We start from the raw sequence: 18219 nt of genomic DNA on the forward strand, positions 1-18219 counted from the left end.
GGGGGGGGGGGGGGGGGGGGGGGGGGGGGGGGGGAACGGGGGGATCGGGGCTTTGAGGGGAGTGGGGGGGACGGGACTGAGAGGGGAGCACCGGGGCGATCAGGGCCGTGGGCGGGACGGGGTTGAAAGGGGAGCAGGGCTGCGAGGGGAGCGGGGATGTGATGGGAACGGGGATGTGATGGGAGCGGGGATGTGAGGGGAGCACTGCGGGGGGAGCGAGGCTTGGGAGGAACGAGGGGCGTCGGGGCTGTGAGCGGAGCACCGGGGAGATTCGGGCTGAGAGGACCCAGCCAGCTGCGGGGACTGTGGGGGGAGCGGGGCTGAAGGGGTGGATCAGGCCCGTGCAGGGGCTCTTGGCAGCCCATCAGAGCCCTGTTGATGCCTGTTGGGCAGGTGGCCGGCCTGGGCAACTACGGTCTGTGTGGGACGCGGCACAGCGTGGGCATGGTGGTGCTGGACAGGCTGGCCCGGCAGCTGGCAGTGGCTGATGGCTGGCGAGTGGACAGGCGGTGCTGCGCCGACGTGGCCCTGGCCACGTCCCACGGCCTGGAGTTGGTGCTGCTCAAGCCGCGGAGGTTCATGAACCTCAACGGGCTCAGCGTCGCCAGTGCCGGTGAGCGGCTGGGTCACCCCGCTGGGTCACCGGGCCCTGTCACAGCCCTGCTGCCCCCCTGCCCTGCACGGGTCACTGCAGCCCCACCCTGCAGGGTCAGGGACTGGTGACTCTGTCTTCCCCTCATTCCTTGGGTTGTATTTCTGTTTCTAAAGCTGAGATCTACAACCTTGGCCCAGAAGACATTTACCTGGTTCACGATGACCTGGACAAGGCCCTGGGCAAGGTGGCGATCAAGCTGGGAGGCAGCGCAAGGTATGGGGTGTCCCCAGCTCTGTATGAGATGGTTTGAGGCTTTAACATGCCCTCACAGGCACATGGGCTGTTCCTGGCCCTGTCCCACCAGCCTTGCAGTGTTTTCAGCCCCAGCGTCGATCCATTGCAGAGGCAACATCTGGCTGTTTGGGCAGCCTCCCAGTTCCTACCCTGGCAGGGAGGGCAGGGAGCCTCCTGGAAGCAGCTGTGGGCTGGATCCAGCCCATTGGCTGTACCGCATGGGCTTTTTATAGCGCTGTGCCTGCCCAGTGCCAGCTCGTGGGTCAGCCTGGAGACATTTAACCCAGGAAATCTTCCACCGTGGGATGGGCAGGGATGGTGCTGGGCCCCAGCACTCAGTCACACAAACACTTACCAGCTGCAGCGAGAACTGAGACACACAGAACGTGCTGTCCCAGCCCTGCTTCCCTTGTCCCCCCCAGCCGGCTGCTCTGAGCCCCCAGATCTGGATGTTCCTGCAGAGGCAGGGCATGGAGACTGCAACTCCTGGCTGGGACCACAGCCCCATATCCCTGCAGCAGGAGACCCCAAGACTTGGGGGGGATCTCTTGCAAACTAACCATGGATTTTCTCCTTCTTTCCCAAGGGGACACAACGGGGTCCAGTCCTGCATCAGTGCTTTGCACTCCAGTGTGAGTGGGCCTTGGTGGAACGGGATCAATCCTGCCCTCACCTCAATGCATGGCTTGTCTCCCCACTCCCCTTTTTCTGACAAGCTGCTGCTCCTTCTCTCCCCTTTTCTCCTTCCCCTCCTTCCCTGAGGGCTGATGTCTGTTTGGCTGCTGTGGAGGACATGGAAACAATTAGTTTGAGCAGCTCTGCCAGGCCTGGCAGGAGCCTGAGATCTCAACACAGCCCAGCAAAAGCCTCTTCCAAAATCATGTTTCTTGGAGCAAGCACTCAAAACCACCTGGAAAACATGAGGAGCTGCTCCCTCACTGCCCAGCCCCACTCTCAGCATTGCCCAGCTCTGTCTCAGCCCTTGAGGGGCAGTTCCCTCAGCTCTCCTCCTTCCTCTGCAGGATATGACCCGGCTCCGGGTCGGCATCGGGCGGCCAGAGGGTGCAGTGACAGTGTCCAGCTACGTCCTGGCTCCATTCAGCACTGAGGAGCAGGAGAAGCTGGAGCAGGTCCTGGCCCAGGCAGTGACCTGCCTTCTGGAGCACATCCAGAGCCGAGTGCCTGCAGGAGACAGGGGCTGAAAGGAACCCCTGGGGACCTGCGTGGCCCATGGACAGAGCACTGTGGCTCTCCAGAGGGACCGTGGTGCGGAGCAGAGCTGGCCCTGCCAGGCTCTGGGACAGCCCCCTCTGTCCCAGCACAGATCTGGGCAGCTCATGTCCCACTGAGATCACTGCGATGGCTCCACAGCAGTTTGGCACAGAATTTAAATAAATCTTTGCCCCAACTCTGCCCTGCTCCTGCCTCTCTTCCACACGCCACCTGCTGAGCTTGGGTTGTCCCTGGCACTGCAGCTCAAATCCATGTTCCCACCCTTGTTCCAACAGCCCACGCTGGAGGGATGCTTCCAATGGAAAGTGGGAAGCAATGGGAGCAACTTCCATAGGGTCCACAGTCACTTTTGTTGAGAAACTGTGGCAAGCACGAGCGACCTAGAATCTCATAGCGTGCTGCTCCCACTGAGCTGCAGCAAGTTTCAGGGCTGGCCTCACAGTGTTTTGAGTTCAGTGGTTTGAAGCCAAAACCCTGGAGTTTCCAACAGCTGCAGGAGTTCTGGCTCCTCCTCCCAGACCCGTTGCAGTCTCGTGGTGGAGAGGGCAGTCTGAGAGGCAATATGTACCCAACACTGCCGTGTCCCAGAGCCCTGGGCTCTGCTGGCACATCCTGCCCAGCTCCATACCCCGCTAGTACTGAGACCCCCAGCACGGGCAGCTCCTCGCCTGCGTCCCAGCGGGCACCGGAACAAGCACCAGGACCCTTGCTGGGTGACGTGCACCGCAGCACTACTGCCACTTCCATCTTCTGCTCCAGCTGGCACCAGACCTTCCTCTGCTCCATTCCCAGCTCCTGAGCTCCTCCTGGAGCACTGAGGCTACCTGCAACCAGGGGACAGGCAGGGAAACAAAGGTGTTCCCAACCTGCCATCCCTTCCTCACCCTTTCCCGCTTATGGATTTCACTTCCAAAGCAATTCCTGGCTGAGGGAATTGCCAGACCCTTGTTCCTGCAGCTCCGAGGTGACCCTGATGGGATAACGCCCTGGGGACATGGGGCAATGCCAGCACCCAGCAGGTCAGCTCAATCACAGTCTGCTTTAATCCTCCCTGGGCTTCAGCCCAGACATGGCACGAGGGACAACCCAGTCAGTGGCAGGAGGCCACATGTGCCACTGCAGGAGCCAGCCCCCAGCCTGAAAAGCACTCCCAAAAGTCCAAGCTGGTGGCAGAGTTGGCATCACTTGGGGCAGTCCTGGAGACGTGTGCTCAGCAGAGACAGCGCTTGGCTGGTCACTCCACCTGGCAGGGAAAGGCTCTCCTGAGGCAAATCCTGCCTTAGGTTGGATTTGTAACAGTCAGATTCGAAGAACCCCGTGGAGGTCTGTCCAGGGCAACTGCATCACTGGAGTAGGAGTGGGCAGGATCAGGCCCGCGGTGCTCCCAGCTGGGTCACGATCCCTCATCCCTGGGAGGCACAACACAGACGTTAGCGGTCACAGCTGGAGCAGCCCCGACGCATTCACGCCTGCAGCCGAGGCGGTGGGAGGGCTGTTTTCCAGCCTCTCCCGGTCTTCTGGCAGCTCCTGGGGTGGCTCTGCTGCCAGGACAAGCAACTTCAGACAGGGAAAGTCTGACCCAGCGTTAACTGTGGCCGTGCTGCCCCGGGGCTGAGCCAGTGCTGGTTCTCACCTGCCTGCACGGAGATGCAGCCCCAGGGAGGCCTGCTTTTGGGGGCAGCAAGTAGTGCCGGGGTGAAACATTCCCCTGGGAGACACTCCCAGCTCTCCCAGCTGAGGTGACTTGCAGCAGGAGGAGGAGCATTGTCCCTTCCTCACTTGAGGGTTTGGGAAGCAGCAAGACCTGGTTCCCTGGTCCTCTGCAGCCCCACATGGGACATGTGTGTCCCCATCCCTTTCCCCACCTGGAATAGACAGTCCCATCTCTTTCCCAGTGCTTTGATGGGGAGAGCTGCTGCCACATGACAAGAAGAAACCAGGTATGCAGGACACATCTGAACATGGGGCTCACAGGTGCTCCTCAGATGCTCTGTCCCCCGTGCCCAGGTCCCACAGCCCTGCTCACCATCAGAGCTCGTCGTGGCCAGTGGAGCGGAGGTGGCCGGCGCTGCCCCGTGAGTCCCGCAGGGTCTTCTGCGAGCCAGCCCAGTCTGTCTTCTTGGCATCGTCATCCCAGATGGTGGAGGTCTCAGTGTCACTCAGCCAGTTGCTGTCCCCAGCGTAGTGGGTGGGATAAACCAGGAGTGGGTGAGCTGAAAACACCAGCAAGTCCCGGGGGGAGAAGTGCCGCTTGTAATCCTCACTAGGGAGAGTGGAACAGACCCGAGGGAAGAAACTTGCTTACAGAGCAAGGCACAGAGAAGAAAAAGCACTGGGAGAACCATACCAACCACCCCGGAAAGGCTCCATGGAGGGCAGGGAATGGGGAGGGACACCAGGCAGTGGGCTGGGGAAGGTAGCTGAGTAGGTGGCTGCCCTGTGCCACTGCTGCCTGCAGAGCCTGGCTGGACATGGATTGTGGAGGGACTGCAAAGGGGCCAGGACCCATCTCTCCCCACTAGTCTTGGTGGCACAGGGCTGGCTCTGGCATGGAGGGGGCCTCTGGCACAGCATCCGGCTGGCCCGGGGCCAAGGCTGTCTGGTGCTGTTATCCCTGCAAGCATGGGACTTCCAGCTGCTCCTGGTGCATATCCAGAGCACTAATCCGCCCCTCCATCCACCTCCAGCTGCCTTTTACATGCCTGACCCCTGTGTTTCTCCATCCTGGCTCTCACCTCCCTCTCTCACAGCACACCCAGACACCAGTGCTCACCCACCCCCTAAAATGCCTCCCCCTCCCCAGACACAACCTTACTGGTGACACCCACCCCAGAGAGGGGAGTTCAAGTGCCTGAATCCCACAACCAGAGGCAGGGGACCATACAGCCCCCCAGCACCAGGGCACAGGGGGCTGCTCTCTCCTTGCCATGGGGCCAAGACCCCCATGCAGGGCCCACACTGAGCCTCAGCTCCAGCCCTGTTCCCCCACCCCGCACTGGCAGGGGGCCATTTTCCAGCGGCCGGTGGCCAGGCAGAGGCCGGCAGGGAATGAGCTCATGCTACAGACGTTTTCCTCCAGCATGAGTAACGCTGGGGGGGGGGGAACCGGGTGGGACGGTGACGGCGGAGAAGAAACACATGCTCCCTCCCCACCATGGCCATGCCAGCACCCTCCTGCACCCCCTGCTCCTTACTTGGGGTGCTTGTCGTACATGATGGGCAGATACTCATCCACTGGCAGCATTTTGGAGAGGGGCTTGGTGGCCAGCAGCTTCTGTGCCCCACGGAGGGAGATGGCGTAGGCCAGTGTCCAGTATGAGTACCCGGCCACCACCAGGTTCCGCACACCCTCCACGGGCGCCTCATCCTCGTCGTTCACCTGCTTCCTCCCCAGGTAGCTGTGGGGTGGCCAGCAAGCTGTAAGAGCCAGCCCTGGGGACCCCACCCCACATCCCTCCCGGGACTTACATGAGGTCCCAGTCCTGCTGTGCCCGCTCCAGCTCGTCCATCAGCCGCTGCAGCCGTGCAGGGAAGGCGGCCTCAAAGCGCACATCGTCCTCAAAGACCACCGACCGCTCCAGCCCCCGGGACACGATCTGGGAGAGGGGGCAGATGTGCAAACCCATCCCAGCGCTGCTCTGGGACATATTGGTGCCACTCACCCTGCAGGACGCTCCTCTCCCCAAGTCCTCCTGTGATGTTCACAGGGTCCCTACCCCTGTAGGGACCTCATGCCCCCCGTGGTCCCATACCTCCTTCCAGATATTGTAGTGGCTGAGGAAGCAGCCGACCTCGCCCTTGGTGAGCGTGCGGCCAGAGAAGGGATCGTAGTACCCAGGGAGCAGGTCCACCCCCAGCACTTTGATGTCACTGCTGTTGAGGGTGCTGCAAGGCGAGGGGTTGCATCAGTGAGGTGTCCCCACCAGCCACCCCCATCCCCTCCCCAGAGTGACAGTGGGGGGCTGGCCAAGTGATCCCCCCATGATCACCTGCCATCCACAGCATCCACCACCCGTGGGAGGATCTCCAGCTCCTGCAGGGATGCCAGCATCCGCTGGCGCCGGTCCGGCCTCCGCACCAGGTTGATCAGGAAGATCTGGGGAGGAGAAGGGAGACCCCCACCAAGGGGGCATATTGTCACAGGAGGACACACAGCCTGCCCAGCTACTGCAGGATGGGGACAGGGGCTCGGGCTTTGCCATGGATGGGTGCAACCAGAGGGATAGACAGGGAGACATAAGGGGGTCCATTGGGCACTTACTTCATCAAATCCTATTTTTGTGAGCGGCCTGGGGAGGAAGGAAATGTGCCTGGAGCGCTGCATGGGGGGGCCATCCACTGTGGAGAGAGGGGACACCCCTTCGGTGGAGCCCAGATTCCCCTGGGGGGGAGTTGGGGCTGACAGCCCTGTTGGGATCTGGATGCCTCCAGGACCCCTCTGCCCGTGGGTGCTCACCCATGGCCTCCAGCATGAGATGCACAAAGTTGGCACGTTCATCCTCCAGCGTCTGGTGGGCCTTCACGGGGACATTGATGTAGCCAAAGTGGTGCTGGTTGCACACATGGACCTCAGCACCTGCCAGGTGGGACAGGTGAACACCACAGCCCCCCCAAGCCCCTGCACCCCCCGGGCCCCCATCACCCTCACCAGCCGCCTGGCAGGAGTAGGCAAAGACGATGATGTCGTCGAAGGCCCAGGTGTAGTTGGGATGGGGTGGGTAGAAAGCCAACCGTGACGTCTCCTCCTTCCGCAGGTCGATCAGGAAGGTGGCGTAGACCATGGGGACGGGGAAGCAGCCCACCCGCTGCCGGTTCTTGGTGGGGAAGTAGTCGGCTGTCCGGCGGTAGTAGCCCTGTGGCACACTGGTGTGACACCTCCATGGCAGGGGGCTCCTCTGCCATGGGGGTGTCCCATTCCTCAGGGATTTCCAGGGACGTACCTGGGGTGTGATGCCACACCAGAAGTTGGAGTAGAAGGTCTGCGAGTCCAGCATGGGGGCCACCACTGACTTGTTCTGTGCCATGAGAAACTTGAGGGTCTGGTTGTCAGTCAGGATGCTGTCAGTGTCCATAAACTGGGGGGATGTCACAGGTTCTGGGGGTGTGGAGATGCACACCTCAGCCCCCACCCCACCAGAGCCCCGTGTCCCTTACCAGGATGTAGTCTGCCTGCTGCTCCCGGGCATAGGTGAGCGCTTCCTGCTTCAGCCTCATCAGGTTTTCATAGCGTTTGTCGCTCCAGTGCTTGGGCCCGAGCTCGTCGGGGTAGGAGCTGGGCGAGGGGAGGCAAGGGTTAACCCCGCCCGCCGGGAACGCACAAACTCAGTGCAGGCCATTCGTGCCGCGAGACTGAGTCAGCCTTGCTCTGCCTCCCTCCTCCTCCTGGCAGCATTCCCAGCCGGGGCGGGGGGATGCTGCTCCAGGAGCCTCTCGCAGCCCACACCTGGCTCCCCCCAGCACTCCCCCAGCCTCACCTGGGCTCCTCCTGCACCTTCCAGTGCACCGAGTGATAGTCCTTCCCCACCGCCCCCAGCCACTCCTGCAGCATCGCCGTGGTGTTGTCCGAGTTGTGGTCTGTCGCACACCTGGGGTGAGGAGACATCAGCCCCTGGGGGTCCCCTCCAAGGGACAACCAGGACCCACCCCACACTAGAAATGCTCCCAGGGACAAAAAGACTGAGCCAGCGACAGATTTGCTTGGGAACGTAACATGTAATTTGAAGGAACCGAGGCTGTATAGGCAGAAGAGGGAAAGCCAACGGGTAATTTCTTTCCCGGTGGTGCCGCCAGCGAGGCTGTCCCATGGCTCTCAACCCCCGTCTCTGCAGCCCAGTGGCAGCCTCGGACATGCTCTCCCCATCCCAGCCCTGCGGCTGCCCACCGTGAGCCTCGGAGCACAGAAATTTCATTCCCCTGCCCCTGAACCCCACTGCACCCCTGTGCACCCTGCTGTTCCAGCAGCCAGAGAAAAGGATCCAACAGACACCAAAACATCCCCTTCCCCAGACCTTCCCTCTGCCGTGCGCCGTCGCCATTCCCAACTCTCCCATTCAACCTCACAACAATGTTCACAGAGACTCGAGCCCAGACAGGGCTGAACCCACCTTGCACTGGGGCAACCCCCAAGTCCCCACACTCCCTGGCACTCTCGACCTTTCAAAGAGCCCTGAGCCACCCGCCGGGCACTGATGTCACAGGGATCCCCTGGGATTTCTGCCCCCCCCACGAGATCCACAGGCTGCTCTTGAAACACCCCGCAGGGTCTTGGGGCTGGGGGCTTCCGACTGTGCAGAGGGCAAAGGCAAGTTCCACCCGTTCTTCCCCTGCCGGCAGCTGCCCCCTGCCCCAACCCAGCCACCCCTATCAGGACACCCCTCGCCAGCCCCCGCCTCAGCTCCCCGCAAAAGCAGCTGCAGAAAAGTTTCCGACAAGCTCAGGCGAGAGACGGCGGCGGCGGCGCGACCAAGAGGAGGGACGGGGGGATTCCTCCCCCAGCCACCCCCTCCAGCATAGTAAAAGGGGGTTTGGGGGGTGTCTTTGGGGAAGGGGGATTGGGGGTGAGCCCTGCAGGGAGGGGGAAGGCAGGTCCCTGAGGATGCAGAACCCCCCGAGCCCAGGGCTCCCCTCCCTCATCAGCCCCACAGCTTCCTCAGAGGAAAGGTGGGGGTCCTGCCACAGCCCCTCTCGGGTCCCTGATGGGTCCCACACCGGGGGCAGAGCCACCCCTCACCCTTTGGGGATGGCGGGGCTGCTACCACCGGGGTCTCTGTTCCTCCCGGGTGTCCCTGTCCCCTCAGGGTCTCCATTCCCCCACAGGCACCCATTCCCTCAGATCTCTCATCTCTCTATGGAGGCACCCGTTACTCCACGATCACTCCGAGCTTCCAGTTACCCTACTCCAGTTCCCCCTGCTCCGTTGTCCTTCGGGTCCCTGCTATCTTCGGCTCCCCATTCCCACCATAGTCTCCCTTATCCCCCAAGACCCCCGTTCCCCCCAGGCATCCCCGTTCCCCCCGTGATCCCTGTAACTCCAGCATCCCGGCTGTCCGCGGGGTCCCCATTCCCGCACACCCCCCTCCTCCCCTCGGATCCCCGCTACTCCCCGCACCGCGGGGTCCCGGCTCCCCCCGCTCCCTCACCACAGGGCGATGCTCCCCGCGGGATAGTCCAAGCGCTCCAGGGCTCCCAGGCAGTGCGGCAGCGAGTGCTGCGCGTTCCGGGCCAGGAGAGCGAGCACCACTCGCGGTGGGGCCGCCCCGGTGCCGGTCCCAGTCCCGGTGCCGGTGCCCAGCAGCAGGAACAGGGCGCAGAGCGGCCCCGCGGCGCCCATGGCGGCGGCGGCGGGCGGGGAAGGGGCGGGCTGGGACCCGCCGAGCTCAGCGCACCCCCCGCCCCCGCCCCCGGCCCGGCCCCGCCGCCTCCTCGAGCCCCGGGGGCGGGTTTGGGTCGGGTTTCCTTAAATACAGCCTGTAATCGGTGCAGAGCCCCGCACAGCCCACGGCGAGGGGGGGCGAGAGGACAGAGGGTACCCCGGGACCCCCGCCCCGAGGATACTCCTGGGCATCTCCATGTGCCCCCGGCCAGCGCAGGTCCGGGTGCCCCCGGTGCCCGCACGGTGTGTGTGGGTGAACAAGCGGATGAGGGGGCTCATGGCTGAGGGGAACATGGCCAGGAGCGCTGGTGGCCGAGGGCATCGTGGTCGGGGGGATCGTGGTCGGGGGGGATCACGGCCAGAGGAGGCTTGTGGCTGAAGGGGGCTTGTGGCCAGGGTGAGTTGTGACTGGGTGGGCTCACAGCTCTCCCCATGACCGGCCAAGGCAGCTCGCCCCACCGAGCCGTGTCCCTCCCAGGCTGTCCCCCATGGCTGACCATTTGCAGCCCCCCAGGCGTGCCTGTGACATGTCCGAGCCGCGGGCAGGGGCAGGCCCTGGGCCTGTGGGACGTTTGACCAAACCCTCTGGTTTTCCACCCAACCCATAAATACAGCTGTCAGCTCCCGGAGCAAGCGCAGGCCTAGAGGAGGTCACATCCCGCCCGAGCAATAACTCTGTGCCCCACACCAGCAACGGCGGGCACCCCTCACTGCAGTGGCACCGGAGCCCTGGTGAGGGGCCAGTGAATGCCACATGTGGCCAAACCTGTTCCCACCCGCAGCAGGAGGGGGGCAGCCCCAGGGGGCTGCTCTCCATGGCTCCCCATGTCCCCCCCTCCCAGGGCCCTCCGGGGGGGCTCCATCAGGGTGCAGCAGAGGGGTCGGGAAGTCAACAATCCAGGAACACCTAAAAGAAGCAACAGAGAGGGTAGGGGGGACACGGGGAGCCCCACAGGACCCGGTGGTGGCTGCAGGGTGAGAGAAACGCTGTTTACAGCCCCGGCTTGGACAACTATTTCGGGAAGGGCTCGGTGCCAGCGCGGCAGGGCGCTCCCCGGCCATGGAGGAGCTACGGGAAGGGGCAGGAACCCAGGAGCCCAGCACAGCCGGACCCACCCAGGTTCCGGTCCGGCCCCCTCCTGTGCCCGGACCTCACCCGTGTGCATCCCCCTGGGTGGGCTGGGCGAGGGGCAGCCCCGCTCCCCTCCTCCGGAGCCCCCGCGACCCGGGAAGGGGTAAAGGCGGAGGAAGAACGGCAGAGAGTGGGGATGCCCGTGGGACTCACGGCCCCGCCGTTCCGCGGGGACACCCCCCCGCATCTCCCTCCGCAGCGCGGCCCCGCGCTCGGCCGCTGCTGCCACCTCCCGGCGCCGCCGCACGGCCCGAGCGGGAGCTCGGCGGGGAGCTGGGGACTCCAGGGTCCGCCCGAGACACATCTGATCCCCCTGTGCCCGCAGCCCTCCCTCCCCGCCCTTCTTCAGCCCTGCATCCCACCGCCCCTGCATCCCCACATCCTCACATCCCTCCGTTCTTACTTCCCTTCCCTTCTTCGTCCTGCATCCCTTCATCCCTACATCCCTTCTTCTCTTCATCCCTATATCCCTTCTTCTCTTCATCCCTATATCCCTTCCTTTCTTCGTCCCTGCATCCCCACATCCCTCCATCCCTGCATCCTCTCCAGGGGTCACAGGTGACCCTGCCCTGCCCTCAGCACCCCCTGAAGGGCAGAGAGGGATTTCACCTACGGATACAACACGATTTTGAGAGGTTTGGCTCCCAGAGGGGCCAAGCAGAGCAGTTCCCAGCTGACAGACTGGGATGAAGCCCTGCAGACACCCTACATCGCCCCAAGGCTGAGGTGGCTGAGCCTGGATGTGCCTTGTTCCAGGCAGGGACCAGCCCTGGGGTGCTGCTCTGTGAGCAAGAGCAACTCCTGGCTGCTGCCAGCAAACTTTTCCCAGCAATACCCCCTGTGCTCAGCCCCCTCCCTCCCCTGCCCTGGGGATACAACATCCCTGTCCCCACACAGTTCAACCACCCACAGCCCCACTGCCATGGCACAGCCCTCACTTATTCCCCAGCTGTGGGCTCCAGAGGAGAGGGAGAGAGGGGGGGACACTGCTCTTCCCACAACCTCACCACCCCCCAGGCAGGCGCAGGAAAGGGGGGGCTGCCAGTGCATCCTGACATAGGGAAACCGAGGCACAGGACAGTGCAATGTGCACAAAGGTGGGCTGGGATTGGTAGAGGGATGGAGCATCCTGTGCCTGTCCTTGCAAGCTCAGCTGGGGTCAGAATTATCCCTGACTTTGCATCCGGCCTTCCGCACACAGCCCGGCTGCTGCAGGGCTCATGATGGACCCTCAGAGCCAACTGTGACCAAACTGGCCCCTTACAAGCAGGTCTGGGCATGCAATGGGAAAAAAAAACACAGGCAAGCTTGAGGTGAAGGGAGACATGGAGGTTACCTTCCAGGGCACCTGCTGTGTGGTCCCTGAGGTGACAACTGCAGCTCAGCACCTCCATCCCTGCCTCTCTAGCACAGGGCTGTGGCAGCCCCTGTGTCCCAGGAGCAGCACTGGAAGGCGGGTGGCAGATCTCCACAGGACCCAGAGCATCCCCAAGGGGCCCAGGATGTCCCTACAGGGCTCAGGACATCCTCCATGGCACAATGGACTCATGGTGACACCTGTAACACAGAGACAACACCAGGCCTTTAAGCGTCCCGCCTGGAAAAGCACCTTCCCATCCCCACAGCACTGGGCAAACAGCAGCGCTGTGCAACATTTACAGGAGTATGTTTTCTTTTTTTACAGGAAAGAGTTGCTTTTGGACCCAGGGCTGAGGTTTTGGGCCACCTCCCTCCTGCTTCTCTCCACCACTTCCTTAAAATTTTCTGGGATTTTCAGCAAAGCCTTTGAAAACATTCAGGTTCTTCAAACGTCATATTTTTCTGCTTTAAAAGGCTCAACCTCGGCTGCAAAAAGCAAATATATGAAGAGATGTGTGTGTAGGTACATTATATATGTATATACAAAGGCAGAGATTCTGTGTGCATGTTTATGGCTGGGGGCTGGTACAAGTCCCTCAGCCACCAGCAGTTTTCATTGATCTTATTTTACAAGAAAAAACACCTCGGGGACCCAGCTGGCTGCCCCAGCCCATGGTGCCCCCAAGGGTCCCCACTCCCACACTGGCCAAGTGATGCTGGCCCCTCCAGACCTCATCCAGCCTCAAAACTCCAGCCCTGTTCCCAAGTGGGGAAACTGAGTCACAGCCCCCCCCCCCCGAGCCCCACAGCAGGTGCCTGGACAGCAAGGACTCTGGAACCAAGGGAATGCCTGTGAACCCACCATGCTCTCTGCCCTGCAAGCCCCTCATTCTGAGCCATTCCAGCTCCTCCAGCTGTTTTCGCCACCTTCCAGCTGTTGGGTAATTCAGGAGGCCAGTGCTCCCCTCCCAGCTGGGTTTTCCTTCCAGGTCTCTGCTAAATCCATCACATCCATGGCACTGCTCCGCTCTCCCCCTTGCTGCTTCTGCAGCAGGCAAAAAGCACATTTCTTCCCACAAAGAAAAGAATCCAGGGGGATTTAGGCCATCTTGGGGGGATTTTGGCCCATCCTGGGAGGGATTTTGGCCACCCGGGGGGGATTTTGGCCCACCCAAGAGATGCTCTGCCAGAGGAGCTGCAAGCTTACAGGAGCAGCATTCCCTCCTGGCTGGTGGGGACAGGGAGATCCATGCCACTGTAAATGGAGCAATGACACGTTGCCAGTCTCTCCCAACCCTCTCCCCATTGGGAGACAGCCTGGGGTCTTCCTGGTGGGCTGCAAAATTCTGGGAGAGTGAAGGTTTCCCAGGGTCCCCTCTTCATGTCCTGCTGGGAGCAGGGAGCCGGGTCCATGTGGGATGCTCTGCTCCACCTGCAAGGCACTGACAGGCTTGGAGCCACGGTCAAGCCCTGCAGTGGCCAAAATTCTGATCCTCCTGGGTGGCACAGCTGGTTCAGCCTCAGAATGGTCCATTTTCTCCTCAGGCTGGACCACACTTGTTGCCATCAGGACCAGCAGTGCCCTGGCTCTAGGTGTCAGAGGCACCTGTCAGTGGGCAGAGGGACATCTGCAGCAAGGGGAAACTGAGGCAGGAGGCCAAGCCCAGGCTGCCCCCGCCCTACAGGGCAGGGAGAGGCCACAACACCCTAGGGCTTCATCCTGGGTACAAAAAGGAGCTGCTCTCTGTCCCCCCTCATTGGCCCCTCTCAGAGGGACAGCGACAGAGGGGTGCCCGATGGGCCAGGTCCCCTCTGCGACGTGCTGACCCATGTGCTCCTGTCCCCTCCGTCCCCTCCCTCGTCTGCCCCCCCCCAGCAGGGCTGACGGTCGGTCCCCGTCCCAACCCGGGGCAGCTGTGACCGAAAACAAAGCTGTCCCCTCCGGCACAATACCCTTCTGTCCCCCCCCAGATGCTGACCGCTGGGGTGGGCAGCGGCCGGGCTGGAGGCGTCGAGGGGCCGTGCCAGGCCCCCGCTGGCAGGGGACAATGTTGGCAGTGATGGAGAGTAGGTATTTCAAAAGGTTTTGTTTTCGGGTTGACCCGCCGAGCCGGCGTGACCCTGCAGCCCCCCACCCAGCCCTGCTCCTCCGTCCCAATAGAAACCGGCCACATTCCTGACCTCGGGAGGGGGGGGGGAGAGTTTCAAACCTCCCCGGGAAGGAGACAATGGGGGTGTCAGGGCCGTGATTTAGGAGGGGGGGCTCTTTCCATCACAAAGGCGAAACAAAGGCGCTCGATGCTGGGAAAGGGGCTTCAGCGGCGGCTCAGGAGCGGGGCCGTGGTATTGTGCCTGGCCAGCCGGCCTCGGCAGCAGGGCAGCCAGGGCCCACCGGGTCCCACTGGGTCTCATTGGATCTCATCGGGTCCCACTGAGTCCCATCGAGTGCCAGCAGGTGCCACTGGGTTCCATTTGGTCCCAACAGACTCTCCATCCCAGCCTCTACCGCAGCCCTGCCCGTGGCCACCCTGGTGACCAGTCTGGTGGCTTCGTGGGTGTCACCACGACCCATGATGGGAGGGAGTGAGTCCCCCATCCCCACGTGGGACAGCCGGAGCACCCCCTGCTCCCCACGGCTCCCCGGCCAGCGGGGCTGGCCAGGAACCAGCCCATCCTGAGGGGCTGTGGGCACCCCATGGATTGGGGCTCAGCCATCCCTCAGCCCGGGGGAGACACAGCCCCAGAGCCCTGAGCCCCCCCCACTCGCTGTTGGCCCTCCCGGGTGTTCAGGGCCAGGGTCCCACTCTCCTCTCCCGAGGCCATTCCCGGGAGGCCGGCGAGGGATGAGCAGCTCCTCTGTGAGCCGCTCAAAGGGGCTTTGTGCACCCCGGGGCTGCCGGCGCCCAGCACCACCGGCCACCGCCGGCACGGGCACGGCGCCGGTGCCCACCCTGCCCACACCTCGCAGCCAGTGCCCCCCACAAACCCCCCTCTTCGCAACTTCCCCCTGCCCCGACCCTCCTCCTCCGTCCCTGGGGGTCTCAAGCCCAAACCGTGGCAAAACCCCCCGCCCCAAAAAAAGCCAGGAAACTCCTTAAGCAGATGCCCAACTTACAGTGTCCTCTGCTGCCGAGCTGAGCCCGCGTCTCCAGCCTGTGTCCCAGTGACGAAGGGCTCGGAGCCTGCACGGAGAGGGGATTTTTTTACAGGACAAATATTTTTCTCCCGCTGCTGGACGGCTGATCCGAAGGAAAAGCTGGAAACAAGTTCATTGGTTTTGCTCTCGCTCCCTGTCCTTGCCCTAATTTTTTTTTCCTGGCAGCTGGCGGGAGGAAGGGAGCTGGCAAGGTGATGCTTTTTTGGGAAGAGGGGAACTGCTGGTGAAAGAGGCATTCACCGCACCGGGAGCCTGGGAAAGCCGAGAGCCGGGGGGCCGGCGGGAGGGCGGGAGCCTGATCAGCGACCACCGTGCCGGGGCTCACGGCCGTGCCCGGGCTGACCGTCGTGGTCGTGCCGAGGCTCATGGCCAAGCGGAGGCCGGCGGCAGGTGGAGGGGCGCCGGCGGGATGCACCAGAAAGCCAATGACATCATGTTGTGGGTTTGTTGTGTTTTTTTTTTTTTTCCAGGATGAAATTTGCAGACAACTTCCCCAGGCGCCCGCGAGAGCTGGGGCTCCGCGGTGAGGAGCGGGACAGGTCTCCCCAGGACACACAGGCGCCCATCGACGGAGGGCAGGGCTTGGCTAGGGCTTGGCTTTAGTTTTTTACCCTTTTGGGTCAGAAAAGCTACGTTTTATTTCTTAACCCACTGGTGCTACGCGAGGGGCTCCCCGGCACACAGAGAGCAGGTCCGGCCGGCGGCTGAGCAGACCCAGCCCGGCACAGCCGGCGCCAGCACCCCGTCGGGGACCCCCCATCCCCACGGCGGGGCAGGATCCGTCCCCGGCCGCCCAACCCGGGATGGCTCCTTTCGCCTCTTCCCTCTTAATTTTGTTTAGAAACTTGTCAGGTTGGTAGATAAAGGAGGTGGAAAGATCAATCCCGGCTTTTCATCAGTGTGGGAAAAAGTATTTCACTAATCCATATTTATTGGTGTAAGGAGCCGGGGAGGGGGGGAGGGCGAGAGACCCTAATGGTCAGAGCAAAGGACAGAAGGGACAGTTTAAGGCTGCCCTTTTCCGAGAGGTCACATGTCACCAAAATCTTTCGGTTGTCTCGGGATTGGTTACATTCTGTTCTCTTTTTTTCTATTGAGGTTGCCAAGCAACTGGCTAAGACCAGCCAAGATATTTTCTTTATTACAAGTGGAGCAGAAAGCAGCAAGGAGGAGAGAGATAAAAAAAAAAAAAAAAAGGGGGGGGAGAGAGGAGAAGAAGTTTAGACAATTAACATTTATAGGATCACATAACTTCATTAACTCGGCCGAGATTTGGGAAAGAGACTTAAAAAAAAAAAAAAAAAAGGTGGTGATGGGGAGCGTTAGGAATTAAAGCAAGTTAAAACGCCTGCAGGTCCGGGGCTAAAACAATGCCAGAACACCCGGAGCAGCGCCGGGGGCTTCCCTCGGATGGTTCCCGCTTCCCAAAGAGCGGCAGGTCCTGGGCGATGGCTGCAACCCAGCACAGGGGCCTTCAGCTGCTGCTGCTGCTCTTTTTTCTTTTTATTAAATGCCGGCTCTCTTTTGATTTTTCACACTCGTAGGAAGTGGGTTTATTGCTACTAGTGCTGGCAGGGAGGTGTGGGGAGGCAGGGGAACCCTTCAGAGGGAGGCACATGGCTGTGGCAGGAGCTCAGCATCCTCCTGGACCTGACCCATGAGGCAGAGGCCATGGGGATGTTTCTATCCCCAAGCCCTGGAACACCTTCATGCCTCTTCAGGGTGGGCAAAACCTCCCAGGGTGAGAATGAGACTCTGTGGGAGAGCAGTCCCCAGTTGCAGATCCCTGCCCCACTGATCCTTGCTCAGGATTTGGGCCTGACACTGTCGCTGACACTCTCTCTGGGCTCCAGGGGCCAGGCCTGAGGCAGGGAACATCACTGAGGGCTGGGGGCAGGGACTGGGGTCACCCTGCAGCTCCATGGGGCTGGGCTGCTCCAAGTATCCCTGGGGCCGCCGGAGTTTCTCTCCCAGCACTCACGGATCCCTCTCCCCGTGGGGCCAAACCCTATCCGAGGACACGGGGGGAGCTGAGGAGGAGTGGGGACCCCCCCCAGCCAACCCCCCAGGGACCACTCCGGTTCTACCCAGGGACCCCAGTGACACCCAGGGTGGTGGCAGGTAGCAGTGGGGTGAAGGCAGGGAACACCTCTGTGCTCTTCTCCGCGGCTGCGGGGATCCCCGACAGGTCGGAGCTGGGGGTCCCCAGGCGGGGAGAGCCAGGCGATGCCCCCACTCCCCCGGCCGGAGCTCGCAGCTGCCGGCCTGGCAACTCGGTAATATTCATTAGGGGAAAACAATGAGCATTATTTATCCCCGGCACTTTCCCTGCCGTGGGGGGCCAGGGTGGGGTGCAGGTGACCCCATACCCCACGGGGTACCCGGGCACTTCCACTGCCGCGGCAGCGGGACCGACGGGGTTCCCCAAGGGGGACCGAGTGGGTGAGAGGAGACCCGAGCCCCAGCTCTGCCCGGCGGCTCGGGGGGAACCCTCAGAACCCCGAATGGGGCCAACCGCACCATCCTCGGGGCCGGGCACCGAGCCCCCGGGGCAGAGAGAACCCCGCGCCCCGGTCCCGGCGGTGCGGGGGCTGCGGGCCGGGCCGGGGTTTGGGAGCTGTGTCTTTAAGAGATGGCTGGCTCCAGGTTGCAGCTGCTGTTTCTGTGCTATAGAGACAGTGGAGATTCATTACTCCTAAAACACAATGGGCATTTATCACCCCGTGGTGTTATTCAAATCCAGTACCAATTGAAGGTCATCCCCATTCTTTTCTCGCCGGCTCTGCAACACATTTATTGTTGTGCCGTTCAACTAAAAGCCCTGCCCGGCCCCGGCGCAGCCCGCAGAGCCCCGGTGTGCGCATCCCTCCCGGGCGGATTTGGGACCCTCCCGGGTGGATACGGCGTGGAGGAAGCAGGGCAGAGCCGCGGCGGCTCGGTCGGGCTCGGGGCCGGCGGCAGGTGCCGCGGGAGCCCCGCCGCTGTGCCCCGCCGAGCCACGGGGGCCGCCCGCTCCGCCCCCGCGGGACGCACTTTCCGCGCCCCGTGGAAACTCGGAGCCCCGCGGGCCGCCGGGG

The 18219-nt window shown here is 62.4% G+C and overlaps 2 protein-coding genes across 3 annotated transcripts; one reads left to right on the forward strand and one right to left on the reverse strand.

The window, feature by feature from the left end:
* Positions 1–236: 236 nt before the first annotated feature.
* Positions 237–2297, forward strand: PTRH1 (peptidyl-tRNA hydrolase 1 homolog). The gene is made up of 4 exons (XM_017810397.1): positions 237–613; positions 769–868; positions 1476–1521; positions 1912–2297. Exons 1-4 carry the CDS (start codon positions 379–381, stop codon positions 2089–2091), a joined length of 561 nt encoding a protein of 186 aa, XP_017665886.1. The 5' UTR covers positions 237–378; the 3' UTR covers positions 2092–2297.
* Positions 2298–3142: 845 nt separating this feature from the next.
* CERCAM (cerebral endothelial cell adhesion molecule) lies at positions 3143–15331 on the reverse strand. 2 transcript variants are annotated; one of them, XM_017809903.1, is made up of 14 exons: positions 15101–15331; positions 11963–12183; positions 7597–7707; positions 7277–7394; positions 7063–7197; positions 6771–6975; positions 6579–6698; positions 6384–6460; positions 6112–6218; positions 5875–6007; positions 5591–5718; positions 5317–5520; positions 4149–4385; positions 3143–3531 (listed from the first exon to the last, which is right to left on the reverse strand). In XM_017809903.1, the coding sequence occupies exons 3-13, from the start codon at positions 7668–7670 to the stop codon at positions 4151–4153; spliced, it is 1536 nt and encodes a 511-aa protein (XP_017665392.1). In that variant the 5' UTR covers positions 7671–7707; positions 11963–12183; positions 15101–15331; the 3' UTR covers positions 3143–3531; positions 4149–4150. The 2 variants fall into 2 exon arrangements, with proteins under 2 accessions (XP_017665392.1, XP_017665391.1); XM_017809902.1 differs by lacking the exons at positions 11963–12183; positions 15101–15331 and adding an exon at positions 9262–9380.
* Positions 15332–18219: the final 2888 nt, after the last annotated feature.

This window comes from Lepidothrix coronata, unplaced genomic scaffold (assembly GCF_001604755.1).
Source record: "Lepidothrix coronata isolate B3197 unplaced genomic scaffold, Lepidothrix_coronata-1.0 Scaffold28, whole genome shotgun sequence".
NCBI classification, from domain to species: Eukaryota; Metazoa; Chordata; class Aves; order Passeriformes; family Pipridae; genus Lepidothrix; species Lepidothrix coronata.